This window comes from Ischnura elegans, chromosome 1, assembly GCF_921293095.1.
Source record: "Ischnura elegans chromosome 1, ioIscEleg1.1, whole genome shotgun sequence".
NCBI lineage: Eukaryota > Metazoa > Arthropoda > Insecta > Odonata > Coenagrionidae > Ischnura > Ischnura elegans.
In genome coordinates this window covers 61,352,093-61,367,178 of record NC_060246.1, presented here as the reverse complement: position 1 = coordinate 61,367,178, position 15,086 = coordinate 61,352,093, and the positions used below count along the sequence as shown (strand labels likewise).

The 15,086-nt window shown below is 38.7% G+C and overlaps 1 protein-coding gene across 1 annotated transcript in view; it reads left to right on the top strand.

The window, feature by feature from the left end:
- Positions 1-8,200: 8,200 nt before the first annotated feature.
- LOC124153533 overlaps positions 8,201-15,086 on the top strand; it is a 937,775-nt gene continuing 930,889 nt past the window's right edge. Inside the window, exon 1 of the mRNA XM_046526794.1 lies at positions 8,201-8,786. Within this exon, the coding sequence (XP_046382750.1) occupies positions 8,742-8,786 (45 nt within the window). The 5' untranslated portion in view covers positions 8,201-8,741. The remainder of the gene's footprint in view (positions 8,787-15,086) is intronic.

Here is a 15,086-nt window from a genome sequence, read left to right as displayed (position 1 = left end):
TAATAATAAATGGTTATCATGAGCTTATAGCCCTTTAAACATCAATAATTATTAATAATAAATGCGAGACGATAAGCAGACGAAACCCGGCGGCCATATTACTTGTAGCGAGTAGCATGCCATGGGCCTCACTAGACTTAGCAGCGGGTGAACGTAGCGGTGCTCGGCCGCTATAGCAGCTACGACACCATCTGATGACGTATCTAGCAGTAGTGAGGTTTCTGGATACGGCCCTTAGTCGTGCACGGGTGTGGGATTCAAGTTACCTGATGTGACGACCTTCCAAATTTTTAACGACTCCACCACATCAGTTAAATTATGCTCGTGGGTGTCTAGATATTATTGGAAACGATAGTACATACGAGGATACATGTCTAGAACACTAAAGATCCTCTTCGACTGGGGTATTCAACAAAATCCGCAGCCGAATCTCATCACTGGGCCACGCAATCGACTTAGAGAATACAAAAATCATTGCCGAAATAATGGGAGTTAAGAGAAGACTGGCGAGATAAAAAATAGAAATATTTACTATCGTTTTCAATAATGTATAGACGCACACGTGCCCTGTTTTACTGATGGGGTCTGGTCGGGGAGAACTTGGAGGGTTGGCACACACACAGATATATACTTCTTTAAATTATTTACATTCTTCTTTTATATGTGTATATATCTGTGGGCACACAAAACAAGGTGCGTCACCAAGAGCCAACAATGGCGGACGAGGATTCGACCCATTATGATTCGACCGATCTAGCGAGCGGGAGTCTAAATCCTGGGGCAATGGCCAAAGCGGATGTTTGAATGCACTAAGGAAACTCACGCCCACGTTGGGCCGTCGGAGTGTTTTCTTTCGGGCTTCGTGGCGAGGTTTTTCCTCTCATTAGATTCATATTTGGACCCAGCGTTTAAGATTCGCGAAGACGTGGCTCCATAGCCGGTTAGTTTTACTCCAATCGCGGTAGCTGTGATGTAGTTCTGGTAGGTTTCGAATCCGATCATTCTTTTTTCACTTTGTAAAAGATGCATCATTACAATCGATACAGCTGACTCAAGACAAAAGTAATACAGATTTTTTTAAACGACTGAATTGATTAAAATGACGTCACTATCTACGAGAAAGCATTTATTTCTTGGCAATGAATTCACTGATTGTGAGAGGAAATTAGCTGGGGAAGAGGCGGTGGTTGTATCTTTTTGTCCTTGCAGCTAATTATGGTCAAATCTCCGTTGAGTTAAAATTCCTACTCATGGACATCATAAACAAAGAACGTTCGCTGGGATTCACAAGACCTCCCTTTCCTAAATCAGTGCTGATCTTTAGTTAACAAATTTTTGTTATCTTGATGGCCGATTATCGAGCTGAAAATAATATGTTCTAATATATTGGAAGAAGTGGAATATGCCTGTAATTACTAGGCTTATCCCTCTCCCTACCCCTACATATAAACGTGCCTTTCGCGATTTTCTAATCTTTAGGGACAATGCGTCGTAAGGGATTTTTCAAACCCTATCTTCAAGTAAGGGGCTATCTCTGATGCTGATTCCATATGTACGCGAGCTGGAATGAGATCAGTGGAAGGTTCTTTGGTTCAATGTATCTGCGTTGTTTTTCTGCCTGAAATACAAATAGACGGCATTTGTTACTGGTGGAGCGTAGCCACCGAGAGGGTGGCTACGGGTGGAGTCGAGGTAAAGTAGTTGCTATTTTCATCGTTCAATTGATGAAACGAAAAAAGGAATTTAAAGCATTTACTTGATTGTTGGTCACGCAAATACCTTAATCATTTATACGTGAAGAGACTCTACCGCTATTTCCCTGTACCTTCCTTACATATGACCAGAAACCCGCTTTACTAACTTAGCGTTGTACCACCACGGTTCAGGACTCATTACATTTAAACTTTCATGATGTCGTATTATCTAAGGCCTCTTGCATTATATTTGCAAACTTGTTCCATGCATGGACATCCCGAAGGGGAGAGTGGCGTCTTTGATATCAATGAATGAGGGCTATAAGTATAGCTTTATTCCTCCGAAATCTACCGTTTGCAATTAGTAGATTCATAGCTGGATCTCATGAGTTGCAAGAGATAATAATTTCACTGATGAAATATATAGCGTTTGTTCATTTCTGTTGGTCATAATGTGATGGAGAAAATAATGGTCACGGAACGCAAAAGGTTTTGTTGGGGATATTGAGTGTTCATTTCGCTCACCTGATTTAGTTTTCTGTGCAAGCGTGTACTTGTCTCGTGTAATTACTGTTTGGTGGATTTTACGCAATGGGATAAATGGCTGGAGCTAACGATTTCATTAAAAAATTCTTTGGATAAATGCTCTTTTATGGACTCAGTGTGATAGTGAGTGTGAAAGTGGGCCACAGTCTCGGTCTAAAATCGGTAATGTTGAGGTCACCTCGAAGTGAGAATTTCCGATACCTTAGATCTTGTTATCGGTCATAGTTGAATCAGGGAGTGGAAATACTATTTGTATGCTGAATTTCTCTCACCATATTGATTGCTGCCATAGCCGCACCTAGGAGTTTGATCATTTTGCGGTTGAAATGCCAATCAGTCGGTGAAGACTTTATATGCTAGTTGGATAAAGTGAGGTTAGGTGCGGGAGTGACACCTTACAAAACAAATATGGCGGATTTTGTTTACATCAGCTGATTGGGTCAACATCAATAAGTTTTCATTGGTTTATTGAGAATGCAGATTTCGTCAATACTCGTATTCTGCGAAAAAATTCATTTCATTGCAGAGGAAATCAACTATGCAAACTACTGCTAATTTGATATACTTACTTTTATATTCCAATTAGCATCTACTGCAGACATTGGCCTTTGGAATAGGATTTAAATTCGAATTTGAAATTATCAATCATATTTTTTCGCTTATCTTTTGTGGTTGCTCTTTTATTAACATTTATATTCAGAGGTTTGGCGTTATTATCCAACGTACTCACATTTTATTCTATCTATTGTCCTAAGTATTAATGCACTCTCTTCCGTTGGAAAGGATATCAAAATAAGTGCTCTTACGGATTAATATTACGTCTTAAATTCTCTCTGTCGGCATCGTACAAATGGGAATGTACAAAACCCATATTTTTTTCCTACTTGGCATCATTGTGCAACCAGAACGACAAAACGCACAGCATGTATTTAAAGAAATAGTGCTTCAGGGAGGCGATTTACGTTGATGTAAAACATGAGCTACGTAGAAAATGGACTTATAATCTTCTAGAAAATTTAATTGAACTATAATTCTTTGTTAATTCCATTTTATGAAGTATGAGCGACAGTAACGTCTATGGGAAATAACCACTCGTTGGAATCTATGTTTCGACAGCATAATAAGCCTCCGATAATAATTACGTACTTTCCATCTAAACATTTTGCATTATACTACGTTTAAATCCGCATAATTTACTGTGTTGGTTATGCATATTTCAGTTTGCAATTATATTTTGTCCCTCAACAACATCAGGACCGCATATGACAGACCTTAAGCTCTTGTTGACGACGGTAATCAATGCCATGCTTTAAATTGTATATTCATAGAGGGAAAAGTGATTACTCTAGCGATGCCTATTTTTAAATCTTCCATAACGATGACTGACAATAATTTTAGCTTTCCAATCTGGGTGACGTTGACAGCGAAGAATGACACCACCGGGTGGTAAATGAATTTGAAGAATACTTCGCGAGTTGTGCACTATTTCTCAGAGAATATAATTTTTAATGCGGAGTTCAAATAAGCAATGATATAACAAGATTCTTCGCATTATTAACTTGCGGCTGAACATGAAATTCCCATGAACTTCAACCATAACCGCACATCGTGCGTCATTTTTTTCAATACGGCGGTGAAACGAAATTATTTTTCGTTACACGGCTTAAAAATAAAAAAAAATTAACGATTTGTTATTTAATCACAACAGAGGTTCTCATGAAAAACGTGAAAAACAATACATTTTATTAAAAGTGAAAATCTCTTTGGAGATACTATCCCACTCTTCCATAACCTAAGGGGCTTATGGACCATTCCATTGGTCGTAGGCTCAAATGCCCAGTTGAACGAATTCGATAGCCAGTATAGTAGCTAGTAGTCGACCGTCAAAAATTTCTGGGGGAGGATGGGATAGCTTGCATCTTCTGACCCTCCCCGCTTGCTACGGCCTTGCTCTACAGCCAACTATCAGTGCTATCATGCGGTTGAACTTTCGAATGAGCTGCAAGCCATTTATTCATATAAATTCAAGCAAAATAAGTTCAAACAAATAAGAATTTTTTGCCCAAATAGTGGTGGTAATATATGATGTGTGTGTCGCACTTGTTTTTTGAGTTTCAAAAACTCATCTTTTGAAACATCCCCTTATGGTAAGCATATTCCCGATACTTAAAGAATTGATATTTTGACCCATATTAATTATCACTAAGTACCTATGTTTTCGGAGGTGTGCCATTATAAAACTACCATCAGCCATGGCGATATGGTAATAGTATTCATGAAGGGGAGGTAGCTTCTCCGTTAAAAATTATTCATGTCCTGGGTTTCGATCGTCAATGCGGTTGGATGGATGAAGCATTGGACTCTTTGGTCGCCAGATATAAATCTAGTTGCAGAAATTAGACCATGACGATGTCTGCATGCGTTTGATGATGGTCTGAGATGAGACAGCTAGGGAGGAACTAGTTAAGTTGGTCGGAAAAATAGGCCCGGAACTTGGTCTGGGCCCACGGGCCACTTTCCTGGGCTGCAGATTTCAGGGGGTGGCAAAATATGAAATAAAAAAGTTATTTAATATTCCTAATTATTATTTAATGATAATGATCAAATTTTAAATTATCAAACAATGATATTAATAAAACATTTTAACATCAAACATACGGTGAGTAATTTCAACTTCCGTTTCTCAAAAATAAAGCTTACTGATGTACTGTACGTAAATGGTGGGGGAGAGAGCGATGAAAGGGGATCAGGATGAAAGGGGGCATCAGGGAACGGGGAACGGCAAAATTATCTTTCCACCCCTGAAAAAACTCCTAGTTCCAGCCCTGTGGCGGAACACTAAGGCCTCAGAGGTGTTAAAATAGAGTTGAGGGCTGCGATTACGCCTCATAAATTGTTTCATTTCTCACCCATAAAAAAAGAACCTGTCAAGTTCATTTTAGCTCAGGGGCCTCGGTCATATAGGATCGTCTCTGGTAAAACTAATGTGGATATCTTCTCTAATGTAGAGATGGGTCGGTCGTGAGCCACTGGCATGCACTATTGACATGTTTTGCGTGACTGATTGATGAACGGGTTCACTCCGACGGACGACCCAATATTTTTGGCCGTTCACGAGCGATTTTGTTCGCCGATCATTCGCGACAGAAGTCGGTCATTCGTATTGGAAGTCGGTTGTCGTTCGTTCGTGATCGAGTAAATGCTTCCAGTAATTTCAAATAAACTAAGGTCGTCTGATCAAATTGAATTCTCCGTCAAATAGGATGCCCCTTACAATCGTGTTTTTTTCCAATAGGGTAGTTTCCTTCATCAAAGAAACGAAATGCATTGATTGCGATTCCTTACCCACCATTAGTGTATTCATAATATAAAATTATTTGGTTTTAGAAATACCGGTTTAGACGAATGGCAAGGGTCAATGTTATCCTCATTTGAAAAAGGCCAGATTGGCGCCCATGCGATGCCACTCCACGTGACGTCACAGGGACCTAGTTTCTATACGAGTAGATAGGAGTTTTACATCGTCTGAGATTACCAAGGCACGCATGAGGCACAGAGCTCAGGGAAACATGTCTTAATAATCACCTATTAAAACTGGCTAATGTCGGAAAGTTTTCTTCGTTTGATAAGGTATTAATAATCCTTATTTAAGCCAAGCGCTATCTGCTAGCAGGGTACTCTGCTACCTGCTAGCAGCCTGAATCACAGCGGCGCACAAATCGTTGCCCCAAAGGTCACCTCACACGACGGCAGCGGGAACCAGAACGACGTCACACGGAGTTTTCCCGGCATTCATACTTAGCCGTCGCGTTTTCGCGCGCTTGAAATTTTTCACTTTTCATTCAATCGTGAAAAATAGATATCGTCATTTAAAAATCTAAAAGCGTGAAATACGTACTCCAGGAGTGGGTAATAATCTTTCGATTTAGGCAATAAAAAAATAATAGGAAACCACCCTATTGTAGGATTCAGTCATTAATTATGGAGTTATATTCAACATGTAGCATAGGGCCCATTTTACTTCAATCGTAGTCTAGTTTACTATCATATTAGAATCTCTATAATTTTATCATGTTTATAATTTGGTTCTAAAAATATGAAAATTCATTTATTACCTCTACTAGGGTAAAAAACAAATGTAATGTATACATTTCTATCCACTCTTGTTGGTGTAAAATTGGGTGTATTTTAGTTCGTAGACGGCCGCAACGGTGTACGAGCGCTTCGGTCGGATGTGGGTACGTTCCGGTTTGATTGTGTACCGCGAGGATGTACTTAGTAAGCGCATGGTACATACGTAGGCGTTATGCTTACTTTGCAATTCGGTCGTCATCCAGTGGGTTTATCGACGATTTTCTTCTAGCATCTCAGTTATTTAATTTTCCTCGGTCTTTTTACGCCGCTCGATGTGGTTCGGCGTACTTGTCAGTGGCGCCGACTCAATGGGGCCTGATGGGGCCCGAGCCCCCCCAAAAATTCGTTACAGATGTGAGGAAAAATGTGTCAGGCTTCTCAATTTTCCCCGGAGTGTCCAGATATCGAGATTCGAGTGATCAGGGTTCTACTGTTGATCATATGACTCTTCTAAAATGCTTAAAAAACTTAAAATTCACAACTTATAAAAATTACCGGGGCAAGGTTCCCGGTTTGGGCCCCCCCCCAATATTCTTTGTAAGTCAGCACCCCTGGTACTTGTACGGACGAATGTATATCGCTTCCTGAGCGGGAGGTAATGTTTTGATCCTTAGATTTTTTTTTATTAAATCCAAAAACTGATTGCACGATTTTCCGGGGCATTAGCCGGGCTAAGTTCTGGGGCATATTTCTCGAGGCCTATTCCGGGTTAAGTATTCCGTCTCTGTGGCGTAGAGTCAATTAATCCAGCATTGCGTCTAATCTTCCCGTTTTGTAATTGTGATGACCTGCACTCCATACTCCAAAGATCAAGAAGGTAAGCTTTTCTATTGTTTCCTTATTCTCTTACGTACCACAGATATTTTCATATCTCCTTTAATAGGGTTTTTGAGCTTGGGACTATCCGGTAATCCAGGAATTTTACCTCAGCACAGTCTCCTGGTGAGAAATTAGCTGCCTCTGCTCTTTGATTAGTTTACGCTGGTGTGCTTTCTCGATTCTTGGGCAAACTGCTCGCGGCGTGGTTCCGCTGTAACTTTAGACACTTCAGCTATTTGTCGCAAATATATTTGAATTTTATGATTTTTTTGCCTATATGTGATAAACTAATGCACTCACTTTCTTTAGCTACTCGATTCGGGCACTTTCTTCGAATGAAAAGATTTCCTCTTTGTTCTGTGTTTTTGTATCCTAAGTACTTTTCGGAATTTTCTTTTTGGAGCGTCAACTGTTTTTATCAGACTAGTTTGTTGCATTTGAGTGGAATGTGATATTTAGGTCGCCTTAAAAACCTCAAAACCAATATACGTATGGGGTGTACCAAAGTTCGGATTTTTTTCGTATTAAAGATTATTTCTATTGCGGATCGCTAAATGTCACCATGGGGATGAATTCAAAGTTTTCATTTTAAAATTTTAGAATTGGACGTGAAATAAATATTAGCGTATTAAACAGGCTGTATTAAAAAAAATCTTTAAGCATTACTTTCCGAGCTCTATACACAAGCGTGAAAATAAAATTAATTTTTAAAAGGGTATAATTTTCGGACATACGTAAGTGAAATCTCTTTAGTAGTGTTTAATGTAATGTGAACGATTGCTTGCTCAAATTTAGTTCAGTTCAGCGCCACATTTACTTAGATATATGAAGTGCGCTGAGGTGTCACTGTTTGTTGGACATTTGAATTTTCCTCCGAAAACATCGCGGCTCGAAGTACGATGTAGCCAGAGTTACGAGAGAGTTCAGCCGGTGGCCGCTTAGGAGCGCCACTTTCGAATCCGTCTCGTCCTTGGCGCGGTGTGTTCCCCTCCGCAGTTCCGCTCCTCGTCTTCCCTGGTGTGGTTGGTTGTCCGGGAAACTTGTATCGCGCTTCCTACCGTATCCTCGTAGGAGACGTCTTGAGTTCTCGTTCCTACTTCGACAACTTCGAGCGATTTAAGGCGACGGAGCTTCAGGATTTCACGATCCCATCAACGTTGGATATATTGAGAAGAAATATAACTTCCTTCAGTTCTTTCGAATTATCGTGAAACTCGGCTGCTTTTTCGTGAACCTAGTGTTTTCGTTTTTAGTTCAATCGAGTTCCCTAACTTTAGCTTTCGAAGGAAAGGTAATCTGTGTGAAGGACTTCAGGAGGTGTTGTGAATTAATCTTGGAATAAAAAAAAACTTTTTCTGCAGAGGAATAATATTTCCTTGATACTTTGTGGTGATATAGAGTTCAGTGAGACAGTCTGTCAGAGATTCGAGTGTGAAGGAGGTTGTTTCGGTACAGTTAGCAAGTTTGTGATGGGTTTCTGACAGATATTCTGTCAGAAATCATAGTTCTGGTCTTATTTTTTGGAGGAATTCTGTAGCAGCTGTCACGATGGAGAGCGAAGAAATAACGAAACTGGTGGACGGCATCTATAAAGTGAGTAGAAATTGCTCTTTTCATTTTTGAGTAATTGAATGAGGGATCGCATATAATTTGTTCTTGTATCCACTATATAATGCGTTTATGGCTGAAAACATTCTGATAGAACCTAGGAAAAAGAATTTGGATCTATTATGGAAAGTAGTAGCGTATGCTTGTATGTGTGTGTGTATACGTAGATATACGTGAATGAAAAATAATATATAGCGGATTCGGTCTCACTCTGTTGTTTGGATTAGAAAATCTACTTCAATATAAGAATTATTTCTAATCGCTAACTTGATTTTCCTATTTAAGTTATTCGCGTCACATCGGTATACAGTGCGGCATCTTAAAAAGCAACATAGGGTCGAATGTGATCAGAGCGAGAGTATTTTGTGGTAAAATGTGGTAAAAAAAAGTGAAATGATACTGATTTAAAGACATAATTTCGTTCTGCGGCTTTGTTTTAATAGGCTATCTCGCCATGCCTGAAAGAAACTTCAGCCCCTGTGCCTTTTACTGTATTTTCTCGTAAAAAGTCAGTTTTGTGGAAGTTTATATCATATAAAATAAAATTTAAGGAGAGAACATTTTCATCTCAGGTATTTGCCAGAATCATAAATTAATGCTCGCAAAAGTTGTATTGGCTAACGTGACTCTTTGAATTCTTGGCGCAGCAGAAGAAATCGAATGGCATACCTACGTGAGATCACTTAATGCCGCAGACTTGACACAAACTCCTCTCACCAGTCTCCTTGGTGCTTATGACATTCATACCTTGAGCAGGATTTAGCTCAACACGTCAGTGTGAGTATTTACGCTCCCAGATTCTTGGAGAATAGTTCCCTCCCCCTCCCCCCCGAGGTCTTGTTCTCTTAGTAATTGACTTAGTGCTGAGGTGACGCGCTTTTACTTGGCGATTTATCACCACGCAGTCTGTCAAATTTTCACAGGAAACTGGAGATGTTTTTTATAACATGTTTGTATACATAATATGTCATAAAATATTTGTGTATCTTATCCGATAAATTTTGGTTTAAGTATATTCTATTTTTTATGAATATCAATAGTGTACAATGATATTTTATTGTTTATTACTCTTGTGTGGAACTTGTCTGGAGATATATGTAATGTAGTGACCAAGGCGGCTTAGGTAGGGTCATTTTTATGAAATCATTACGTACATAGTACGAAGTCGTAAATGAAATTTTGCCTATTAAGTTAAATAATATTTATCGGATGAAGGATGTACATTGTACATGCTATCCTATAGTATTATTTTAATTCCTTCCATAAAGGTATACTCAAACATTTAGGTTGTTGATAATGTACAATATTCGTATTGGCGATTTATCACTTGATTACGATGACACATTTTCCAGGTAGTCACTCCTTCTTAGTTGCATTTAAAAACCTTGTATTTTGAAAATGCAATTTGGCAAAACTTTCCACTATAAGTAAAAGTGTTATTGTACGACTTAATTTCACTTACAACTTTACCAGTTACCCTAAAATAAAGCTTATATCCTAGGAATATAAATGGATTTATCTTAAAAATTTAGACAGTGACTTTTTAATGGAGTTACTTTTAAAATAAGATTTGCAGGAAAGATAAACTTTTTAGAAAATATGACAAAGCTGAGTATTTTTTTATTGTTTAAATTTTCTTGATTGGTACCAGGTCATTTCGTTTTCTCTGCCAATGGCTGTGCCTACCTATGGATAACTCGTCAAGAGACTGTGGTTGCTCGTTCAAATTTATAATAAGTTGATAATCTAAAAGTAGCCCAAACACATGGAATTAATGCAATCTATAATATATTAATTTATTTTTTTAAGTAGGTATTTTTCTATCATGCATGTTTGTATAGTTTTCCACGCTTCTCCATTAAGGGTACCACGAAACTCAGCATACGCCTTTCACAAATGCTGTTTTAAATTTGGTGCCATGATTAGGATATATCGAGCTAAGTACAGTTAATTTCCATGCTTAAAGCAGCATTAACGTGGACTCGAGGTACAGTTGAATGTCAAATACTCATATTTTACGTGGAGATGATTCTTGAGTACGTAGAACATAATGATGATTTTAGTTGGTTTTTGCTGCCTATCAAGTGACGTTATTAGGTCCACCTTACTTCGTTTTCAAATTCATCAGCTAGTTTAATTTTTTGGATCGGAATATTCCGATACATTCTGCAAGGGGCACTAATACTTGTCACTGTACGGGTGTGATTGCTGGTTCAAGTTGTCCCATAGGCAACTCGCCGCCCTGGTAACCCAGAGGCGCTGGAATAGATACCCAGGTCGGGACGAAAGCAGTTCGTTTCCATTATGAGACGATATTTATGTTTGGTATTGAACGAGTTTAATGGTTGGTATCCTCATCTACTCTAGGCGAAAACCATAATACTCTGATGGATGAAATCTTTTGGGGTTTCCAACCGGGTCAGGGTCAGCCTACACCATGCAGACCCTGACCCGGTTGTAAACCTGAGAAGCTTTCATCCATGCTATTCATCAGGAAAAGCTCAGATAATCTTCATAATACTCTGACATCCTCTTGCCCGTAGCATAAAAGAAAATTGATTGTCTTCCGTAATGCAATGAGTGGGATGCCACGAAGAGCTTCCATCACTAGTTTTTGCGCAGTAATTCATGAGAAGAGATCCTTGTTTGAACTGACTCGAGTATTTGCCGTCGGGCTGGTTACTCGCGCACCATTTAGACCGCTGGCTCTGCTAAATCTAATTTTGTATCGGAGAGAAATATGGGCTGTTGTATCACGTTTAGCCGTCGATATCTCCTTATCTACCTACATCATGGCTCAGATATAATGCAGGTGATGGGCCAGGATATTAACGAAAAATGGCCAGGTTATCCATGACTGTGGATAGAGAGTGGTCATTCGTTGCCAATGCCTGCACATTCCACCAGTCATTTCCAAAACATAGTTTGAAATTATGCGTTAAAGAGAGGACGCAAAGATAGTTCAAATCAGTTAGGACTTCAGTGTAGAGTATTATTCTGAGACATTTCCCTGAACAATATGAAATATCCTGTAGAATTTTTTACACCCGACTTGTAAGATAAGTATGATCAAGGAAGTGTCAGGCTGGATGTAGATTTCATGTGGATGACCAATGGAAAATCGGAAAATTTTAACTTTTGGATTATCGGAGAAGGTTAAATTTTGGGCTCTGGACGGTTCCAGAATTACAATTTTTTTAGGTATTTTCATTCGACAATAAACAAATTACTTTACTTGGAGATAATTTCAGAGGCTTTATCATCCTTTATCGTCGATCTCAGTTGATATGCTCATCGTTGATTTGCTCATCGTAAGTTCGAGATAACGATAATTGTTTGGAAGTCACAACTAAGTACTCTGATGGTTTATCGCAGATGAAAACACAAATGGTACTTTCCACACTATTTAATTTAATACTTAACTACCGACTTTGGTTTCGACACTTTGTGTCATTTCCAATGTGCTTTCCTTGAAAATGACACAAAGTGTCGAAACCATGGTCGGTCGTTAAGTGTTAGATTAAATAGTGTGGAAATTACCATTCGTGTTTTAATCATGGGTATAGCATTATTCCACAAAATTAAGCCTAAATTTTATACGTTTATCGCAGATTGAGGAAAAAAGAAGAGTGACCGAATCGGGAATGAATGTGTGTACGTTGCTATCTGCAGTACTGCTTTAGTGATAACGGTACGGGGGTGTAAGAAGGAAATCGACGAATAATACATTCGTAGCGCATAGCATTCTATGGACCCCAATTGGAATGCATTTTACCCGATTTTCTGGAATTGCCTTTTTTCCCTTCATGAGAAGTATGGACATCCAAATGAGATAAATGATTTGTCATTTCTTGAAAACGTCAACCTTTGAAGGATGGATGATAATTCAATTTCCTGATTTGATTTTTTAAAAGAAAATTACAGCAGTCTTCTATGAAATGATTTGGAGTATTTGGGAATATTCATGGTTAATGGAATATTTTGAATCTCTGTGCGTTTATGGTCTGCTATCTTTCCTTACGTGCGTCGGTAGATTTTAAAGGGGCTATTTCAATATTCATTGTCTTCAACATCTGGTCATGCGACAGAGTTGGTATGTCTGGTCTTGTGTGTAGGTACTCTTTAAGGCTCGATGCGAAGCTTGAGGTATGGTAGTCTCTGTTACTGAGAAACATAGGATCTTAGTTATGTGCATCAAATTTAGATTAATATGGCAATATTTATGTTTCCTTGTTCTGACCCCTGGATTACCTAAAATATATCACCGCTGAACTGTTATATCTGATACTATTTAGCTGTATAATGTCATACTATAATTATAGCCTCTTGTTTAATAAATACCTTTGAATAGACAGCGATTTTATTCAATTTATCGTCGGAATACGGCATTATACCTAGAATAAAAAGTTGCGCGTATCAAATCTTTTTCTTATGCTTTGCGAGGTAGCCTGGCGGCCTGTTTAGGATGTAAGCCTCTAACCGGAATCATCACGAATAGGTGGTAAACTATATGCAGCTCTGTCGTAAGTCATGAGCTTTCGTGAAAATAGGTCAGGACTGACACTTTCGCTGGTGTTATAGCTGGATGATTGTCACAATATTTCATGTTTTGTCACTTTAAGAACATCATTTAGTTTAGTTTCTGTGTTCATATGCGATAAGAGAGCGGTAACTCTTTATGCTAGACTTTTTAGTCCTTGATTAGTTTTCAATAATAATCGGAAATTCATCCCTGATACTGGACACCATTTTGTTGCATTGATCTTAGCTCACTCCTAATATAAAGTATTCAAATCATTTCGCAGATTTAGTCAATCATATAGGAAGTTTTCCATTACTTTATTTTCGGTCCTTTTTGTGAGGATTAAAATGGAATTGGGTAAAGGATTCACCCATTCTAATTCCATCTGAAGATATCTTTGTATTTGCTTTATTACTCGAATGCAGCAATGAGGAGAGTTTTTGCCCGAGATTTGTACATATTTGGAATATTTTCGCCCAGCCAGTCGGACATTTTCAGAGGACCATAGCGGAGGAGGAGACTAAAGCGGAGTATATTATCCGTCGCAAGAAGCACCGCCGCCCGCCATCCTCTCGCGATGTACTCCCGCAGGAGCATCTCTGGAGGAGGGACTACCGGAAGCAACGTCCCATTAAAGAAAATAAAATGCAGGCTCATGCCTGTCCCCTCTGTACTCTCCCGTCTTGCGAATAAGTCCAGTCATTTCCATCCCAGTGCTATTTTGAGGGCATAAAAGTTTTGTTTCCCCATCTCCCCGCCTGGATTTCTTTTAATTTTTGCCGTGATTTTTTTCTCTCTCTCTCCAAAAACCACTCGAGTCCAGAACCTGCGCCAAGTTTTTTTTATTCCTCCATGATACAAAGCTTGCAGTATTTGCTGTGTGCCAGTGTTGGAATATTCATCCTCTTTTGAGTCATAAAGTACTAATTTCGCTAGGGTTACATAGTCCATAAAGTATGTGGGTCTATGAAAGTCGGAGTTGTGAGTGTTCCATTGAGAATCTCAACTTTGCACGAGTTGAGATAGCGGGGTACTTTGAATTCGATTCTAGGAGATGAGTATTTTCTTTTATTCCTCAGTTTGTCTGAGTAGAAACAACTTTAAGAGCATTGAAAAGAAGTATGGTAATTTAAAAAAAGCATAATGATTTGAAATGACGCTCGTTATTTCGAAATGAAGTAAACTTTTGGTGAAGAGTCGCATGAAAATGGTCTATTTCGGGGGAAAATTCAGCTTACTCTCTTGGAAATAAAATGAATTTTGCTGTTTGTTTTTTTCCTGAGCAGTGGGGGTGGAAAGTACGATATTTTTAGATTTGTATGGTAACAAATGGACGTGCAATTTAAATCCCAATTTATACGAATGTTTCACTAGTTATGCAAGGAGAAGGCGACTTGACACGTCGGTATTTCTCCTGTCTAGGTCAATGAGACCTTCGCTCGTAAGGGCGAGGAATTGTTTTTTCTCCGTCCTTACAGTCTCGAAACAAGGTCGTGGAAAGGGCGGGTGTGGTCTGGCTGCAGAGCCATAACAAGGTTCCCCCGAACCCAGATTCCCTTTGGAATCTACTTCTTGAACATTCGTATTTAAAGTTCCTAGTTTTATTCTAATGGTTCCAGGATTTGCGAATCATTTATAATTACCTGCCTTTATGAAAGAATATCATGACTTTTATGCATATTACTTCCTAAATATGGCATCGGAAAATATTAATTATTTAATTAATTTAAGGAATTAATTAATTAATACCCTAGAAATATATT